This window comes from Cheilinus undulatus, linkage group 4, assembly GCF_018320785.1.
Source record: "Cheilinus undulatus linkage group 4, ASM1832078v1, whole genome shotgun sequence".
Taxonomy (NCBI): Eukaryota; Metazoa; Chordata; class Actinopteri; order Labriformes; family Labridae; genus Cheilinus; species Cheilinus undulatus.
Window position 1 is genome coordinate 19,971,632 of NC_054868.1, and position 21,161 is coordinate 19,992,792.

The 21,161-nt window shown below is 37.7% G+C and overlaps 1 protein-coding gene across 1 annotated transcript; it reads left to right on the forward strand.

Moving 5' to 3' along the window:
* The first annotated feature begins 666 nt into the window (after positions 1-666).
* On the forward strand, positions 667-19,987 carry LOC121508954. Its single transcript, XM_041786100.1, has 14 exons — positions 667-748; positions 1,100-1,414; positions 1,648-1,716; positions 1,797-1,904; positions 3,817-4,122; positions 10,463-10,588; positions 10,664-10,720; positions 13,543-13,866; positions 14,013-14,336; positions 16,940-17,050; positions 17,199-17,297; positions 17,495-17,512; positions 18,625-18,701; positions 18,810-19,987. Exons 1-14 carry the CDS (start codon positions 667-669, stop codon positions 19,095-19,097), a joined length of 2,304 nt encoding a protein of 767 aa, XP_041642034.1. The 3' UTR covers positions 19,098-19,987.
* Positions 19,988-21,161: the final 1,174 nt, after the last annotated feature.

Genomic DNA, 21,161 nt, shown 5'->3' on the forward strand with positions numbered 1-21,161 from the left:
GTTGCTGATTGCTCCTGTCACCTTCTAACCGGGCCCAAACAGTTCAGACGGGAGGGCTGCAAGATGGATTCACCAGTGAGAAACACTGAAATGGGTGTATCGATCTACTTTGCAGGGTTAAAACACAAAGGCTTTCTAAGGGAAAAATAAAACCTTTGAAAAATGTTCAATGTAGGGTACATTGTAGCCAACATTCATTTTCAGTGCATTTGTATCAAAAACTCAAAACATTTTGCATGGAAACGGTGCTCATAGAGCTGTATAGCCCTGCTTCCTTGCCAGTGCCCCCAGGACGCTCTCCTTAAAGGGACAGTGCACAATAAAATCTCTGGAGGCTAAGGCCATTACTATTGCCAAATAACATATACAGGCATACTTCAAAATACCCCTTTAAATACCCCTTTAAAGGGATGTTAGCCATTTTAAACCTTCATGACTCTGCATGTTTCTGATTGAAGTCTAGGTCTGCTTCACTAGTTCTGGAGGAAAGTGGATCTATCAGAATAAACCACTGTCTTCCACTGACGTATTATATAATTCAAACAAACAAACCTTGTGACATCTTCATTATTCATTGGTCTAAGTTAGAGATTCATGGCTCAACACAGGAAGTGATACAACAAAGGGGAACTAGTGACAGACGTAGAGTTGTGATCCATTTTGGGGATGACCGAGGCTGAAGACAGATGTACAGATCCGGAAAATAGCATGGAGAAGATTTGTATTTTTGTGCTGTTTTTCCTAGGAGGTAAGCCGAATTCTTTTAATCGTTGGTGGCCTTTTTTTCTTCCAAATGTTGGAATCATTAAGGCTGTGAATATCCTCCTATTTCTGTTTCTGTGGAAGGATCTCTCTTTGTCTTTAGTGGCTAGCTGTTGTTTTTAAGCACTTTCTGTAAGCTCTTTGAATTTAGTGACATTTTAGGGTTTAACTAAATTAAAAATTAACATTTTGTCTTCTAAATTTTACATTAACATCTGTCCTTGTCTTCAAAAAATGTATTAACTTCAATGGGAATAAAATGTCTTAATATATAGTGTTCTTTCTGTTGACAACCTGAATTATGAAGGGATATTTCTTGCCTTCTGAATGTTTTCAGCAGACTTATGGGAGATCTCAGCTCATGAAGAAACAGGAGTGTCAGGGGGGACAATCACGATAAAATGCTCTCATTCCTACGCATCTACGAATGTCAAATATTTCTGCAAAGGAGCATGTAATGACGAAGACGTCTTAATAAGCAGCAGGAAATCTAAGACCGCTTCAGATAAGAGATTCACTATTAAAGATGAAGGAAACACTTTCTATGTGACCATCTCTCATCTGACAGTGGGTGACTCTGGAACTTACTGGTGTGGAATAGAGAGAATGGGAGTGGACACATACAACAAAGTAGTCCTCAGAGTTAAAGAAGGTGAGTTTATCAAGCTTTGTAAATGAGTGGTGCTCATGACCTATGTAAGACATATGCTCCATTTCCTTCTCACTAAAATGTGACCAATATTTCACAACACTGACTGTCTGAAGTGATCTTCTCTGTTTCACAATAGGGAAGACATGAGCCACAGGAAATTGAGTACACAGCCAAATTAACATCTTTCTTTCATTTAATATATATTTCTCTCTTTCTTATTGTCTTTCTTACAGGAATCAAAAAGCACAGAAACATTAATGTGCCTCACTCAGTCTCAAATGAGACGGATAATATATCTTCAAGTAAGCAAGTGTTTGTGTGTTTAGAGAAAAAGTCAAAAAAAGTGTAGTGTAACATCACTGAGGTTTTTATTTGTTTTCAGAGAAGCTGGTGTATATCGGAGCAAGTCTTGGTATGGTTGTGCTTGCTTTGGCGATTCTTCTTCTGATATTCTTCAGACGTCGAAACAAAATCACCAGCCCATCCTCAGGTAACAGACTTCAATTTTCAGTGGGTGATATAACTGAGCTTTTTTGACAACAGCAAAAAAATATAAAAAGGCCTCTTTGATGTTAAAATGAAATGAAATGAAAACAAATTTTGACAAATTAATGTCAACAAAACAAAAATATTTCAGGTAAATTTAATGATTACATAAATATTCACCCCCTTTAAAGTGACTGACCAAATTCTAGGAGTCTCACAGTTAGTGAAATAGTGATCACCTGAGTGCAGTGAATGTGTCTCAAGTGATTGTAGTATAAAGACACCTGTGTCTGGAAGGTTAAGTCACTGGTTAATCAGTATTTCCGGCTACCATTACACCAGGAAGACAAAAGAACACTCCAAGCAACTCAGAGAAAAGCTTATTGAAAAGTGCAAGTCAGGGGATTTTAGTTTAAACCATTATCAAGAAATGGAAAGAATTTGAACTGTTGCCCTGTTGCTTCTTCACCAGTCAAAGCTTTATGGGAGAGTGGCCACTGTTGAAGAAAACTTATATTAAATTTTGACAAGAGTTCGCTAAAAGGCATGTGGGAAGAAAGTTCTTTGGTCTGATGAGACCAAAATGGTGCTTTTTGGCCACCAGACAAGACACTAAACACATCATCACATTTACACCATCCCCACTGTGAAGCCCCAAATTATATTGACCATGGTTGATTTATAAAATTAATAAAAGGGTAAATACTTTTACACTGTAAATGCCCATTTGAATTCAAACTAACACTTTAATATTTAACCAAAAACCTGACAATGACTCTGCAACTTCAAAACAACTATCATCCTAGCAGCTTACACACTCATAAGTATTGATTAGAGAATTAACTCTTTTTGCAGTTTGTGTTATTTTGTTCAGTCTTACTAAAATGGTGTCCTTGAGTCTTACAGCCAGATTGTATGGTCATATGTCAAATGTGAATAAACCATGTCTGTAAAAATCCCAAATTACCTGCCATGTGTCAGTACACACAAAGGTCCACGTGTAAAACAAATCCCGTACAAATAGTTCTAAAGAGCACAAATGAGCAACCATGCAACAGCCTTGCAACTTATGCACCATCTGCACAGGTTAGCATTACCTAAGAATCTCTAGCAATTTAGAATAATTACGCCAGACAACTCTCTTTTTAATCCCATGTGACCATGTTTGTATTTTGAGGGGTTAAAATTCTTCAGCAAATCACCTACCATGTTGACGCAAACACAGAGGTCAATGGGTAATACTAGTCCAGTGTGAATCTGCATTTTGTAATTTATAGGGGTAATAATGTGGTACTTTTACAGTCCATGTGGATTTAACACTAACACTTACCCCGATTACAATATGAGTGGGATTTACCCAACATGGCGACTGACAACTGACAGTGATCTTCACGATATTATTCAGTGGTTTTTCCAACTTTTTAGGATCAGGGTTACACCTTACATCGTGCCAAAATCTGAAAGCACACATTGAAATCCATGCCTAGGCTTGCACCAAGGCACAAAAGTGTGCTGCTCCACACTATTTGAGAAATGTGCGTTGAGTCACATGAACTAGTGAATCGCTGGTTTTAGGCCAGAACCTCGTATCTCCATTTTTCATGGTAGGGTGATGTAAATGTGTGTTTTTTTGAGGAGATCAAGAACAAAAATTGTTGGTGCCACAGCTCCACACAGTGTCAGTGTAGCTGCCACTGGCCTAAGCTCTTTTATAACCTCCAGGACTCCATGCTGGTCAGGAGCTGATAATGTCATGTGCTGTATTAAGTATAAATTCACTGTCAATGCCTCAGATATTTTTCGACTTTGTTTATAACATTTTCTAATTCTAATTTGATTGCTTTCAAGAAATAAAAGTTAAAATGTCTTTCTCATTTCTTGGGGAATTTATTAATTGTTTAACTCTCTCTGTACAGAAAAGGTTGAGGACACAGTCTATGCAGCCCCCTCCAATATGAAACAGGATGGACACATAACCACTTCCTCTTCAGTCTCCAAAGAGGATCAACATACAGCTGATACCAGCAGAGATGTTGCAAACAATATTTACTCCAATATCACCATTTCCTCCAAGCCTCAAGTCGAACCAGACGGCCTCTTTTACGCCACTGTTAGCTTCAACAGACACACGGACTGCAGTACTATGACACCTCGCCTTACAGAGGTTACATACTCCGCCATTGAATGTAAATCTATAGACGCATCGAAGCACAGCTATTGTAACTGAGTCTGTACTCAGTGACTATCATCTTCATTTGTGACTGCAGTAATCTGAGTGTACGTTCTAAAAAAATAATTTCCCAGACCTGATTTCCCACAAGCATTTCAGGACAGCTTGAAAGCCCTGCAATTCACTCCAAGATTCACTTCAAGATTGCAAACGAGGCAATAGAGTGAGCTGAGTAAGTTGTAGTCTGTATGAGGACAGTTTTTGCCTACATGAAAGGACAATTCAAAGAAGCAATGAATGACAGGAGAGGAACATACCAGCAACCATATAAGAGTATGTAAAAGCCTCACTAGTGCACAAAGATTACCTCGTTCACTGGTTGCAAGTTAGACGTCATTGCAGCAACTATTTGCTCACTTGCAGTGAATTTTCCAAAATATAATTATTGCTAATTTATTTATCTGTTATCAAATCTAATCTGTAAAAACCTTTAGATTATTTGTACATAATTACTGTATGTGAAGTTACCTACTTCATACTTTTTGTCAAACACCAAATGCAGTATGCACTTTCCAGATGGTTAGTTTGCAGTATTCTGGGCCGTTTTAAGCTGGATTTTGGTCCGTAATGGCTAGCACTTCTATGATTTATCTGGATTTTTATGATTGTCAGAAATAAACATTAACCTGTAAGTATTTAACACTTGGGAGAAAGTGAATTCCCCATCATATGGTTCCCATGGGTGCACTGTAATGCTAATGCTAATGATGCTAAAGCTGTTGCCTGCATATCCAGTATAGATGTCCTCATGGGGGCTCTTATATTGCTGAGCAAGGAGGCATTTTTTTGGCAGGGCCAAAACAAAGATCCAGGCATTCGGAACGCCTTTGACACTACAATCAAGTATATGTGGAAATTGTGGAGCAGTTTATCTATCTTGGCAGTGCAATCCATCAGTCCTCTAACTGCAAGGCTGAGATCAACCGCAGACTTGTGCATGGAGCAATGGGTTCGCTGGGCAGGGTTTAGAAATCGAAGCGAGGTCCAGAGTTATTTTTCTCTTAATATTTCAATTATATATTGTATTCAAAACATTTTGAAGCATGCAAAATAACTGCTAAATTGATACCTTCAAATGCAACCCAAGCTTTATGCCAAACACAAATTCTCCCCATCTCGCTTTTCCTTTCTCTTCCAGCCTAAGTCAGTCGTTGCTGTGTGTCCCTTAATAAAGTTTTTATCTGCAGCAAAGTGCTCAGGAACCAGTAGGCACTCGGCACAGGGCACTTTAGAATGAAACATATGTTTAAAAATGAAATCAGCCAAAAGTGAAATATATATCTTCTTTTGCTGCTATGTATACCCATCATCTCCTACCAGAAAGTGATAGTAGTTTGTTGGAAAAATACCCTATGAGCTGAAGTATTTGAGAAGTACACTGTAAGAAAAAATTAGTTGAGCTTACTTAAAAAAATTACAGAAAGTCGTTGCCTCAAAAATAACAAGTAAACTACACTTGACTTTTGTGAGTTAAAAAAAGTTGTTTGTTAGTAGTGTGCAGTACTTGTTCTGCTTGAACTATTTAAGTATTCACTACTAGTTTAAAATCAGTTATTTTAAGTTTTCACAACTGAGATTCAAATGTTAATTTAAGTTTGCAGGACTTAGCCTGAATCATCTACTTTGAGTGTGTAATACTTAACATTTTTAGTGCATTGTAAACACTGATAAGTTAACAGCACTCAAAATATCTTAGATAACTGATTACCTTAGAACATCAGCTACAACAAAAGTTTTGTAAGTCATCAGTTCACCTAAGGTGGACTATCTTGTACCACCATTTGCAGCAATGGCTGTTGGTGACCCACTTCATCAATGGCAGAGTGCCATACAACTTTCACTGATACCGATAACATCATTGGTGCCCCCTATGGGCGGAACATCTTTAATTGAGACAGCAACTTCACTCGTGGTGCATTTTATTTAGTTATCTTATTTCACCTTTTTTTAACCAGGAGAAGACCTCATTGAGATTAAAAATCTCTTTTTCAAAGGTGTCCTGGCAAAGACAGCTGCAGCAAACAGAGTGCATAAAGGTTTAGTACCCAAAGGCATTCTGGGAAAACTGCAGATTTGCCACAACTCAAATAATATGAGTTATAACAAAAAATACTTAAATTGTTTGAGTACTGTTCACTTAAAACTGAAATAAGTTCTATCAGCTCAAATCGCTGTTTTGGATTTTTAAGTTAACACAACTTAATTATACCCCTTTTTACTTAATTTTTTTAAACTAAGTAAACTTAAGTAAATCAAGCCCTTTTGCTGTTATGGCCAAGAAGTACAATTAACTTGTTTATAATAAGTATTTAGAACAGGTTAAGAAGAACTGAGTAATTTCAACTCAATGTTTATGAGTAAAATGGATGTTGCTTTTTACAGTGTAGTGGTGAGTTTGAACTGGCTTATCATATTTTACAGTACAAGGTCAAACTTTGAAGTTGCACAATGAAATATCGGACACCTTTATATAAGACAGACACACTCACGCTCTTTGAGGTGTACATAGCAGATTTTTTATCAATATGATGTGCAATTTGTTGTCCATTAAAATTATTTATCTTTAAATTGTGCACGCTTCTGTGCTATAAAACAAAAAATGCACAACCGTACACATAGTGCATGATTAGCCTATAAAGTTTTTTGGGGTTCAGCACAAAAACAGACTAAGATATTTTATCCTGCTGTCAGACAGAGCAGGAGCAGGATAGGTAGAAGTTTCTCTCTGCCACCTGCCACACTGTGGCACTTTGCTCGACTGCTCTATTCCTTGCCAGAGTGTTCCCCTGTTTCCTGTTTTTCATTTTAGGCTGTTTTGACCATCTTATTTACTGCCGCACAGAAAACAAAATCAAGCTCCATCTTCCATTCGAGGTATATACCAAGTGGAATGCCTCTGCCATTGGTGAAATATCACTGTTCCTCTGGTATCAAGCATCTGGTCCAGCACTGACTGGTGGGGAGTTTGACTGGTGACCGTGTGGCTTAATGTTGATGTGCTCAAGAGAGCAGGGACTGGAAGAATCAGCTGCTGGATATAGGAGTGTCAGCTGTGCTTCTATGAGCACCTTGCACCTCTTCTAGACCTGATCCAGCTTACTGCATACTGGATGTTCTGGACCTGGTGAATTGGACCTGGCTCGCTTTAGCGCCATTAGAATAAGCTTGAGCTAACATACCTATGCTAGCTACATAATTAATGTGACAACATAAGCCAGTGTAGCTAGGTTACCTTTATAATGTGAGTTTTAGCAAATGTAGCTATGCTTACATGGTTATGCTAGCTAGGCATTTAACATAACATAACCCAATGTTGCTAAATTAGCTTTACAAGTTTACTTTTAGCAAACATAGCTTAAGATAACATAGCTACAATGTAAGTTAGCGTTACAACACAAGCTTAAGCAAACAACGCCAGAGCTTACATACCTGGACTAGCCACCTAGTTAATGTCTTCTAGCTCAATGTTGCTAAGTTGGCTCTACAAGGTAACCTTGAGCAAAAATAGCTATGTTAGCTTTCCAGTGTAAGTTTTAGCAATTATAGCTAAAGCTAACATAGCTACACTAGCTACATAATAAACATTACTACATATGCCAATGTAACTAGCTACACTAGCTATGTTGTGTCAATTCATAGCCAATCTAGCAAAGTTAGCTTTACAATGTGATAACTGGCAAACATAGCTAATGCTAAGATAGCTATGCTAGCTGCTTAAGTTATGTTATACATAGCCAATTTAACAAAGTTTGCTTTACACTTTAACCATAGCAAACATAACTGAAGCTAACATAGCTACGCAAGCTGCATAACTAACATTGCTGCATAAGATGTAGATAAGTAAGCTTAACAGTGTAAGCTCAGAAAACACAGCTAAAGCTAACAAGACTATATTATATTAAGATAGCTATATAATAATGTTACTGCATAAGACAATGTAGCTAAGTTAGCTTTAAAAAACAGCTTTAGCTCCATCAGCTACGTAGCTTACACAGTTAATGGAGTAACATGAGCTACTTTTGCTGCATTAGCATTAACGTTTCACTTTTGGTGTCCTAACTGTTACCTTTACCCTTTACCTTGAACAGAAGTTTAATCTGATTTTATTTTGTACGTCTAAACGTGCATATCTGTTCTGAAGGCTGTTCTGTTCTGTGTCTTAGATTAATGGTCTGTGAAAGATGTGCAGTCTGCAGTCAGAAGAACCATAGCTTTATTTAACAATGTGTAATATGTTGTGTTCAAGAGTGTTTATTTCCTTATGAAATGATAACAATAAAAATATATAAATACTGTAAAACTTTAGGGATGTTTCTGTTGCTGTAAACAACAGCAAATAGAAATTATAAAATAAATATAAGAAAAGACAAAATAATGAAAAAGCACAAATATCATCTATCCATTGATAACAGCAGTTCAACGTCACTTTCTGCCATCTAGTGTTACCACACTCCCCTTTGGGTGAAAACAAGCCCCTAGTGCAGATGGTAGATATAAAAACAGCAGCAATGATTAAACTGAAGAATGCATTGTAATTACCCGGAGTTTACATGTATGAAGGCCGAAATTGTTAGTCTGCTGTGGAAACTGAAGGCTATTTAACAGATGGGCATAGTTGAGTTAAAGGGGGATTGAACCTATTTCAAATATAAAATTTGCATTACTATTTATACATAAGTATCACTTTATACATGCTATGGTAAGTAGTTTCATTCCAGATGTAGAGTGAGTTATTAAATTGATTTCTTCAACTGCCTTTATTTTCTCTCCAGTTCCCTCCCTTCTCACTCTGATTCTTCCCTCTATCCTTTTTTAACCCGATCACAGTGTTGGCTGTTCAACATGAATCTAGTTCTGTTTTAGGTTTCTTCCTTGTTAAGGTTTTTTTCATTGCAGCTATATGTTGAGTTCTTGGTGGATTAATTTTGGGTCTTTATAATAACATACCAAAGAGATCAGTTTAGGCCTGCCCTCTTTGTAAAGTATCTTGAGATAACATTGGTTATGAACGGGCGCCATAAAAATAATGATTGATTAATGTAAAGAACAAGGGGTTAAAAAAAATGAATGTTTTTTTTTTTTTTTCGCACATGTCGCCACCCCAGAACTGAGAGGAGTTGTACTTGCTGTGGCTGATGCTGAATTTGTGTTTTTGTTCAAGACTCAGGAAAATCGTACCAGAACTCCTGTGTGACGTATATGCTACTTTTCATTTTACTAAGCTCAGAATTTTTATATGCTTTTGATCGCTCTGCTGTGCCCTTAAAGAGCAGAAGGTGGCATACTGAAGCATCCATTCTGTTCTTGTGGTCTATGCATATAAACAGTATCAGTTAGTTAATGAGGTATAATCATTTAAGTTCATCTATGGTGATATAAGCCAAATGAAATGCATGTTTAACACTGGCACTGTCTGATATTTTAAAAAATCCCATAATATATTAGCATGATAATCTCTGTTTTAGGGCTAGCATTAATAACAAAAAACACAGTATGAAATGTTATTTTTCTCATTATTTGTATATTCAAAGGAAATGTGGGATGTTTGGAAATGATGTCACACTCTCGATTTTACCTCTGATTAATCTTGACTTTTTCTTATTTCAGTTCCTTCCATGGAGCTATCTCTGCTCTGCAGCTATGTGCCCCCCTGTCACATGACTACTGCTGTGGTTTCAAGAAAACAACCCCTAAAAAAACTCCTTGTGGTCTGTGATGGAAATTACAGTGAACCCAGGGGATAGGTGTTCTTTTTATAAAAGAAGTACTGATATATCATATAAGAAATGATACATTTAATTAAAAGAGGAAATTATTTATCATCTTCTATAAAGATAGTGTTAGAACAACAAGTAGGATTAAATATCCAAAATCTCACCCAGGAACAAATGAATTTTAGCAAAAACCATTCGTACATAAAAAGCCATGTTTTATATAATGAAAATAACAGCTGATCTATCATTAAATTTTTGCATGTTCCTTTTGGTGTCAAGTATGTGTTACCAAAAAAAAAAAAAAAGTTTGTGTTTTTCTCTGTTTTCTCTGACTCTGTTTTGCAAACTCAAAGAAGCTAGTGCACTTACATAATGCTATCCAGTGACATAACTATGTACTTTGAATAAGGCTATATTTAGTGTATATGCATGCGATGCAGCTGACTTATTATTCCCTTTCATCTCACTTTAGTTTCACCCTTCCTTGACAAAACAAACACTATGTCCTCTTTTCTAAATGCAAATATGTTAAGTTATGTGCTAAAAAGAAGAAGCAGATACTCATTTGCACAGAGAGATGGTGTGACAGACTATTGAAAGAAAAACTCAGATGATCAGAAACAGAATCTGGACTTGATCAGAAAAATAACAATAACAGAAATAATAATCAAGTAAACTGGACTGACGCTGAAGTTGGACTGACAATGAGAATACTTCTGCAATTCATCCTTTTCTTTATGACAGGTAACTGATCATTCATGTTGTATTTTTTTTAAAGACATTTAGGCACATTTCTGTTTATTTTTTTTTTTCATCCAGCAGGTTGTGTGTTTCTACTGAGTGTATCTGGAAACAGAGAAAGACCTGCAATCATTTGTGAGTACTTTAAAAACTTCATTAAAAAAACTTTAATAGTGACTCACAGGATTGTTGGACATTCAACTGAAAATATGGATATTCACACCAAACTGCGCAGAGCAAAAAAGGGCTGTGGATTTTTTTTAAATGTCTGTCATTTTAAGATCAATTTTTGGGCTTTTTCGTGCCCTTACTAGAGAGAGGACAGTGGACAGAGCCGGAAACAGGGGAGGGACATGCAGGAAATGGTGCCACGGGCTGGATTTGAGCCCGGGTCGCCTGCGTTCACGGTGCGCACCTTGACCACTCGACCACCGGCACTCCCCTTTTTTTAAATGTCTTTTTAGAAACATTTTCCATTTCCACAGTGAAGTAAAGAGTAAATGTTTTGATTCACATTCCATCAAACATTGTGAATATATTCATGGAAAGGGATTTACAGAGCCTATAAAAAGTATTAAAGTATTATAAAAGTATGTACAGTGGCTTAAAACGTTTTTTGACCCCTTGGATGTTTTACCCTGTATTGCTTTTATAAATTAGTCATGGTCAATATAATCTGGCCTTTTTGACAAAAAAAAATGCAAGTGTGTTTCTTTGTTAGTTATTTTTGTTAGTCACTGTTTTTATTTTTTTAACCAAAAAACAAAAAATCAAATTATATCAGCCATGATTGATTCATGAAATCAGTAAAAGGGTAAACATCCAAGGGGGTGAATATTTTCTATAGGCCCTGTATTTAAGGATGAGACTGAGATTTGTGGAGAAAATAATGCTGCATTACTGAGTTTAAAATTGTCACAAATTAGGAGTTTCTCATACAAGCTTTAAGTGTACAATTACTGGCATTATAAAGTACTGATGCACCTTGGAAAGATCTCATTTCTTGTCTCATATTTGATATAAAAACATCTGGACTAAATAATCTGTAGTATGTTTCATAACTCTTAAAATGATCACATGATCCCAGTACAGGAAACTGTACATGCAAGTAGACTTGAGCTTGTATAGCACTTTTCTTGTTAACTGACATCTCACAGCTTTTTCACAGTGCTGGTCACTCCTCACTTACACACTGATAGCAGAGGCTGCTATGTAAAGTATCCATCAGTACTGACTAACCCCATTCATACACATTCACACACTATGACAGCTGCAGGAGAAAACTGGAGTTAAGTGTCTAGCCGAGGACACATGGACATGTGACAAGGGATTGAACCCCAGACCTTCCATTTGAGAGATACAGACTTTACCACTAGCTGCAGTTACACAATCATTTTTTTCACTATAAGATTAAATTCATTCAAATCAGAGATTAAAACGTCCCTGTACACACGGACACTGGAAGATACAATCCGATTTAGATATGCGTGGTCGTGCATCTCAGTCTGAGCTGAATAACATTTTTCTGACACGCACCGAGGCCCCGCCGGTATCCACCAGATCGGAAGATTTTATCCAGAATGGAGTGTGTATATGTAGTATATTTATTGCGATCAGGCAAAAGGCAAGCAGTACACTAATAAGAGAGGCCACCAAGACACCTGTGAGTACTCTGAAAGAGTTACAAGCTTCAGCAGCCAAGATGGGGGAGGCTCTGTATACAACTGTCGCACTGTTAAAGAAAACTTGTGTTAAATCTTGACTAGAGTTCTCCAAAGGGCATGTGGGAGGCTCCATGGTCAAGGGGAAGAAATTTTTTTTTGTCCGATGAGACCAAAATGGTGCTTTTTGGCCATCAGAGACACTTTGTTTAGTGGACACAAAAAACTGCGCATCACCATAAATGCATCATTCCCACTGTGAAGTACTTTGGTGGCAGCATCATGCTGCAGGGATGCTTCTCAGCAGCCAGCCCTGGAAGGCTTGTAAAGGTAGAGAGTAAAATGAATGCTGCAAAGTATAGGAAAATCTTGGAGTATAAGCCTTGTCAGTCTGCAAGACTGACTTGAAGGGGTAAATAGTTATGCAGTCACTTTTTTCACATTACATAGTTTTTATTTTAATGACATTACTTTGTAGAAATCTGTTTATACTTTGACATTACAGAGGTTCTTTTTTTGTTGTTGTTTCAAAAAAGCCAAATGATATTGACCATGATTGATTTCTTAAATCCTTTTTGCTGTAAAAAATAGTTACCTAACAGTGAACAATCACTTTATTTCTTTTCTGCCCTCCTAAATATGCATCAGAATTGATTTAAGTCTGTTTCATAACCAGATAAAAATTCCTCACGATTTAAAAATCCCTTAACAACTTTGGTAAAGATCATAATAGGTTGTTAGGCTGTTTGCTTTCAGTAGATTGATTTCTCTAAGTATGCCTGGGGTTATTTTTCTGTGTTTGTGTATTTCTTACTTCTGGTTTGACATGGGTGGGAACCACTCTGCCACTCTTATCTGATGTATCCACACCCTCACAACCCTGAAAAAGCAGAACACCTAAAAAAAGATATGAAAATTTGTATATGTGAAGAGTTTATTTGCTTTTTAAGATATTACTTGTTTTTTTTTGTACAGTAATCCACTAGAGTAGAAGCCTTCATTATTTTAAGATGCAGTGTGTAAAAATGGAAATATTAGTGACATCTAAAAGTTAGATTGTAGACTCTTAATGACACAACAACCCTTTCTGCTTTGTTACTCTTGTGTGTCTAAAAGTGGCATGCTTAGGAGAGCAGGGATGGGAGGGGTCAGCATTTTAAAAAAGTTCAGAGAAAATGCTGCATGCACGTCTGAAAAAGCCTCCATCAACAGCCTTAGGTTAGAAATACATGTCTACTGCCTATGCAGAAAAGATTTCATTTTCTGCTTGATAGTCATGTTTCTGCTCTTTCACAGGTAAAAACGCACCGCTGCAGCTCACAGCCTATCATGGAGGCTCTGTTAGCATCTCATGCAAGTATTCAAGGGCTGAAAGAGACGGCATCAGGAGCTTCTGCAGGAACAACAAAAGCAATCACTGCATTAATCTGATATCAACAAACAAGGCAGAATTAGCTAGGAAAGACAAATATTCTCTTAAAGACAACAAAACGAGAGAAGAGTACAATGTGACCCTTTCTGAACTGACCTCTGAAGATACTGGAAGATACCGCTGTGCAGTGGAGAGATCTGAGGGAAACACCACCACATGTTTAACAGAGATCCAGCTGCAGATTTCAAGTGAGTTTTTAATCTGATTTTGAACTTTAATCATCCTGTTTCTGAACTAACCAACACATAAGCACTTGATTACATGTAATTCACACACATGTGTAATCTGATTTTCAGGTAGTGTTCTTATTCATCTTAGTTTGTTCATTTTTCAGCCTGGGATCAAATCCCATCAAAGAACATGACTGCAAACACTGGAGGATCTGCCTATATTCACTGTGACTATCCTGAAATACACAAGACCAATGAGAAATTTCTGTGCAAAGGGAAGAGCCCTTTCACCTGTGAGAAGCTGATACAAACAACAAAAGAGGACAAAGATGATGATAAAGGCAGGTTTCTTATACGAGACAACAGAGGAAAGAATTCTTTCTACGTGCACATCAGTAATGTCAGCACAGCCGACTCTGGAGTGTACTGGTGCGGCTCTGACGGGACCTGGCAGCAGACTGGATTCAACAACACACGTCTGGTTGTGGGTGAGTGCAGGAGACATTACAGAGAGTTCGGTACTTTTAAAGAAAGGTTGTGTGGGGTTCTTGTCAGTAATAACTACTGGTATATGAGCCACAGGGGATGGAACTCAGGTTGGCCTCTTCAGGTGAGACCTTAGGAGTGCTGGAAGGGCAGCTCATGTGCTCCTTGTAGAGGAACAGTGGGCCAAAGTGGTGCTAAAACAAAACAATGAGGCTTGCTAGAGGAAAATAATGCACTGTCAGTTTATATAAATATATAATTCATAAATACATATGAAAAATTACATAAAAACTCTTTAATGTCAAAGTGAAAATGATTTCTACAAAGTAATGCTAATTAAATAAAAATATGTAATGTAAAATAAGTGACTGCATAAATATTCACCCCCTTTAGGCCAGTATTTAGTAGATGCAGCTTTGGCTTCTATCACAGCACTGAGTCTGTGTGGGTCTCAAAGAGGCTTGCACATCTAGACACTGCAATTTGACTCCATTCTTCTTTCCAAGACTGATCACTCTGTCAGGTTGCATGGGGAAAGAGCATGAACAGCCCATTTCCAGTCCAGTCACAAATCCTCTATTGACCACACCAGAACATTCACCTTGTTGTCTTTAAACCATTTCTGTGTAGCTTCAGCTGTAGTAGTTCTCTTGCAGACTGAATGAGATTATTCAGTAGGATTTTCCTATATTTTGCTGCATTTATTCTACCCTCTACCTTTGGTAGCCTTCCAGGGCTGCTTCAACATCCAACTTTCGAGGTAAATGGAATGCAACAGAAGACCTAGAATGATGACTCGGCACAACATTTTGGGATTGTATAGAAAATTGGTACATATTTATGATTTTTTTCATGGCACCAGTTTCGAACCAGTACACCCGAGAGGTCTTTTTTTCAGAATCAGAATCATTTATTGTTATTGTACATAGGTACAACAAAATTGTACTCTGAGAGCTATCGAGGACAATTGAAGCAATGGTGTGTAGTGCAGCTCGAGACAGACAGATAGTCAGACACGGACATGTCACTACTTATAGTAGTAGGATTGTTTTTGATTTTTATCAATTTTGTTCCTCTAAATGCCGTTAGGTTAATTAATACACACTGTACCTTTAATATTTTCTGCAGCTGATGTTTTCATTGTTTAACAGCACTCTAACTTTCAAGATGTTCCTATTTCCCTGAATGGTCATGTAAATTTAATTTAACGGACTAGTTTAAAGAGGAGAAAATCCTTAGAAAACAGTCAAATTCATCACAGAGTTACTGTGTTAGTGGGTGTGATGTTAGCCTGATTACTCTCTACAGTGTGGCTAACACAACAAGCTAGCTTTGCCAGCCTTCATTCCTCTTTGCAGATTAACATCATGCTTTGATATGTGGCCTCTTTTCACTTTGGTTGAGTATTTATACGTGAATACAGCCCTCTATAACCTACATACCACTTTGTTTCTATTAACTATTTAAAAACTGTCACACAGCGCTGATCCTACTACACGCTAACCGTGGGCCGTGGGAAAGCTCAGAGAAGAAGGCAGTGACTAACTGAAGCTACAGCGGCCTCTAGTGGCAGGAAGTTCATCACAGTTTAAAAGTGCATTATAGACTGGGATTTCCTGTGTTTAGAAAAAATGTTAGGTTATTAGTTTAACCGACTCATAAATCTCGCCAGCTTATTTGCTAAACGAATTTAACCATTTAACCGCACACATCCCGAGTTAACTTTGGATTGCAATGAAATGCATCAATAAAAAATCTCCATCCATGTGTTGAAGTGACAACTGAATATTGGCTGCCATATTCCAAATGAGAGCCGTTATTCTGAGGAATTCATAGCATAAAGTTAAAGAGTACTGATATAAGATTGGGGTACAATAAAGCAGACATGTGGAGCAGAAGAAGACCTGTGTGAATTAAAAGAAAAGAGGTGTGCTGAAAGGTTGTAAACTTAACAAATTACATATGTTATGTAAAAATACCACAACAAATTGTAGAAAAGGCACTATAAAGAACCAATAGCCTCCAAGTTCCCTCTTGTAAGGCATTCTCTTACCTGTATGTCCAGAATCTGTGAAAATGAATTTCCCAGAAGGGACAATAAACTAACTACCTAAGTCCAAAAATCCTCGAGTACAATGTACAACGCAGACTTGACAACAGCTGCACAGATTGTAAAATAATAATAAGCTCTGTGTGCTGAAACATGGTTGGTAATTAGTTCTTGAAATTTTACTTTATGAATTATCTACAGTGATGACACAGAATCAAAAACAGATGATGATAGATCAGGCCCTATCAAAAATCAATCATATCTGCCAATTAATATTATTTAAAGTCAAGGAGATAAATAGTTTAATCATGTGATTGATCTCTCATGTTGCAGATGACAATATGGATCAAGAGTGCAGTTGACTAGAGGCAAATCTGACCAATCACATTCAGTCGTGTAAATCGTCAGTCATGGCTACCTTTAGATGTGTTATAGCATTGTCTCTTTATGAAACATTTATTAGAGAAAGCATTGTAATGTCAGTGATAAAGTAAAGAGGGTGAATTGAAATAATTTAGCTAAAGCCTCTCCTCTTTTGACTTTCGGCATCAATAGAAAATCGCAGGCCAGCTTCTAAGCGAAACAATCAACCTCAGAGTGAAGAGAGCAACAAGGAAGGCTCAGCAGAGGAAGAGTCTTCAGAGGACGAGGAAAACTCTCCAGACAGTGAGTAAATTTACTCTTTCTGATTTCTGCCAACAATAATCTTTTTATCAAAGCTTACTAAACATAAAAATGTGTTTCCTTCACATAACTGTGTGAATCCTGAAGGTCACAGAATGTTTTCTTCAGCAGTTTTTCCTCTTGTTCCTAGAAGCAGGTGTGATTGGCGGTGTGGTTGGGGGTCTGGTGGTGTTACTGATACTGGTGGTTGTACTTGTACTGTTCAGAAGCAAACTTCCCTGTACACAAGGTGAGGGCTGGACATATGAGAGCAAACCACACAAAGCTTTTAAAGCACATAAACTTACACTTTCTGATTTCTTCTTGCCTGTACTTCTCTTTTGATTTAAATAAAAAAAAAAACATAATTGTACTGCCAAGGTAAACTGCTTGAAAACAAGAACCACATTAATATGTCATCTTTACATTTCTGTGATTTTAATGCAGATTACATGGAAAATGGAGGTAGGATTGACTGTACATAAGAAGCATAGCATCCTGGCTATAAAAATAATGCTTATGCTTGAGTACCTTAAACCTGTATTATTGGTAACTGCCTGAAGAAAAAGCAAAATTAACTATTTGTTCTTAATCTCTAGTTGAGATTTATATGAGATTAATACTTCTTCAACAGTGTCTTTCTCTTTACCACTCTCCCATAAAGCTTTTGTGAAGAATCTGGGTAACAGTTGCTGTACACAGATTCCCTCCAATCTCAGCTGCTTAAGCTTGTAACTCCCTCAGAGTAGTCATATAGGTGGTCTCTCTCACTAGTTTATTCTTAATCTGGGGGATGTTCAGTGCCTTGGGAAAAGTTTAGTATTCATCCCCTGACTATTATTGTACGTCTCCTTGGGGTGAGTACTTTATGAAATTAGTAAGTTTATGTTTTCTAGAAAGGTTTTGTGGTTTCACAGGAAATGCTGTGGTTTTTCACATCCAGAATCAACTTGTTCTTCATCTGTGGTTTGTTCTGCCTTTGTGACCCTCTTACCCACTGACGACCCTGTGCCAGAGGCTGGGACATAATGTTGACGAAGTGACAAAATTTAGGGGTCTGTGCATTGTGTTGTATTCTGAAATTAGCTGTAATTGTTGTGCATTCTCGTTCCTGCATTTCTCGAGCTGTGAGCTGAGCAAAGTGGTGCTTCTGACATGTGCCAAAAACAGACCAGAGAGCTTGCTGTGGAATTGCTAAGACTTAAATGAAGTAACTTACTCTGCACAGATGGTTAGTGCATCCAGATGAACAACAACTAAAAGACTTAAAGATATATAGGTAACTGAGACTGGCAGCTTCTTCATACAGCTTACTGGTTGCTATGTGGGTGGGTTCATAAGTGTGTGGCGTCTTGTGAAAACAATGACTTATACAGGGTATGCTTCAGGGGCCTACCTGTGATTAGTAAAATGCTACCATGGCTATCTTTGAATCAGGAGAAAGACATTAAAGCATATTCATGTAGTCATCCAAATATGGTCATTTCAGACGAAATAAAAAGATTGCCAAATTGCACACAATCCTGCTTGTTATAAGTATCTTGAATCCTGACATAAAAATCTCTTAATGTTCTCAGTAATGTCTTTTTTCTCAGTTTGTTTTGCTGCCAGTGGATCATCAGAGCAGGGGAAAAACACTGGACAGATTACAGAGGTGATTGCGTGTCTGTATGTCTGTGTATTTATGGGTTTCTGTTCTTTTGAGTTTGCATACAAGTACAACGGCTGCATCTATGACATCGCTCCACTTCTCTTCCTGCAGGGACAGCCCGACTATGAGGAGATAGAGAATCAGCAGGTGACTTCGGCAGGTGTAGTGCAGACTGTTTATTCTACCCTCAACCCCCCTGCAGACCAGCTCCACTATGCCAGCATCAACTTCCAGAAGGACTCTGTCAGTGTTTCCACAGGCCAGGCTGCCCTTCCTGATGTGAATAAAAATGTCTCCTCAGATTGTGACTACTCATCTGTTGTGACTCGGGGTTCTGCTCGTCCTGCAGAAGCAGAGAGGACCGTGTACTCCACTGTGTCAATACCAGAGGAACCATGAGAAAGACCGCTTTAAACATGTCATTTACTTTAGAGGTAGAGAGGAACATGCTGAGAAGAATTTGCATTTTCTAAAACCCTGTAATCAGCCTTTTCAACACTTTAAAATGTTTTTCTACAACCTCTGTTTTGATTTTATGATTGACAAGAGTAATTCATAAAAACTGGTTTGACTGACCTGGCTGATAAACAGGCAATTTGTAGTTGTTTATCAGGAGGCAGAAAACTCACCTCAGCTCCAGCTCTTTGCCTGTTACAGACCAAACGTTAGCTAAAGACAGCACTGCAGACACCTAGGGGCCTCGAAACTCTGCCACTAATGGGTGACATCACTGAGATTAGATGCAGTCATACAGTCTAGTTTGAAGACGACTGCTTTCTAGGGCGTCTGGGGAATAAATGTAGGTACATGATTATCCAGTTTGTAGCTATCAAGTGTAGTATGTGTGGATGTTTATGAGTGTGCTCTGAATGTGATTCTAAAATCCTGTTTAAGAATACCACTTTGTATGGTTTACATCAGTAAGTCTTTAATTGTAGTAACTTGTGACTGACTGGTTGGATGATGCTCTAATTAAAACAAGTTTTTAAGCTCCTTTAGGGAGTTTTGGCTGGTTATTAATATGGGTCACAAATATGTTACTGATATGAACATGGCTGATACTTGCTGAGCCACATCAACACAAATTTTAGAGTTTCATTTTGGTACCACTCATTAATGTCAGAGCCAAAGATGATGAACCTTCTCCTCATTCTCAGTTAAGTGAGCTGTCAGTTGGGTAGTAATCCCATTAATTTTCTTCATTTTGGAATTTATCATTAGCCATAAGATCAGCAGTATCCAAGTAAGACTTATCATGGGCTACCAGAGTGTTAAATGATGGTATATGCTACTGTAGAACCTGATACCAAACACACAATCAGCAAATGCATGCTGTAAAAGGCCTGCTATGTACAGACCTTAAATGAGAATAAAAGATAATAAAAGGTAATAAAATTACAGTCCATTATATCACCAGAACATTTTTAATTTACATATTTTATCATACATTGTATATTGATCAATTTGGCCTATTACAATCCTGTAAAACACAATGGATAGCTCTTGTTTGACACAGGGGCTTTTATTTTAAAATGCTCACCTTTCCCAATGGGTCACATGATTTCCTTTTCCTGATGATTTCATTAAATGAAGAGAACAAAATAACCAAATTGAAAAACACAAGAATTGGACCCCAATTATTTGTTTTTCCCTTTATGTGACCAAAAGAAAAAAGAAAAAATAGAAAAACTGCTGATTTTTCAGTTTTTTCATTTTGAGTCAACCATGGAAAAAAAAAAGCTCATTTTCCGTTTGTTTTTTTTTTTTTTTGTCCATTTTTGGTCAAACACGAACAGAATAATGAGAGTTTCTCCTGACCTTTGAGTCTGGAAATGCAGGAAATTGATCTGCCGGAAAATACTCTGACCATATTAGCATGATAGCATCATGCAGTTGCTGCAGATCTGTTGGCTGCACATCAGTTATGTGAATCTCCTGTTCCAGTACATCTCAAAGGTGCTCTGTTGGATTGAGATCTGATGACTGTTTAGGCCTTTGGAGTACAGTGAACTCACTGTCATATTCATAAAACCAGTTTGAGATGATCTGAGCTTTTTTGACATGGCGCATTATCCTGCTGGAAGTAGCCACCAGAATATGTGTACACTCTGGTCATAAAGGGATGGACATGGTCAGCAACAATACTCATGCATGCTGTGGTGTTTAAACAATGTTCAATTGGTACTAAATGGCCCAAAGTGTGCCAAGAATATATCCCCCACACCATTACACGACTGCTACCAACCTGAACTGTTGATACAAGACAGGATAGATCCATGCTTTCATGTTGTTTACGCCGAATTCTGACCCTACCATCTGGATGTCGCAGCTGAAACTGAGACTCATCAGACCAGGCAACGTTTTTCCAATCTTCTATTGTCCAACTTTGGTGAACCGTGGATTGTAACCTCAGTTTCCCGTTCCTAGCTGTGGAGTGGCACCTGAAGTGGTCTTCTGCTGCTT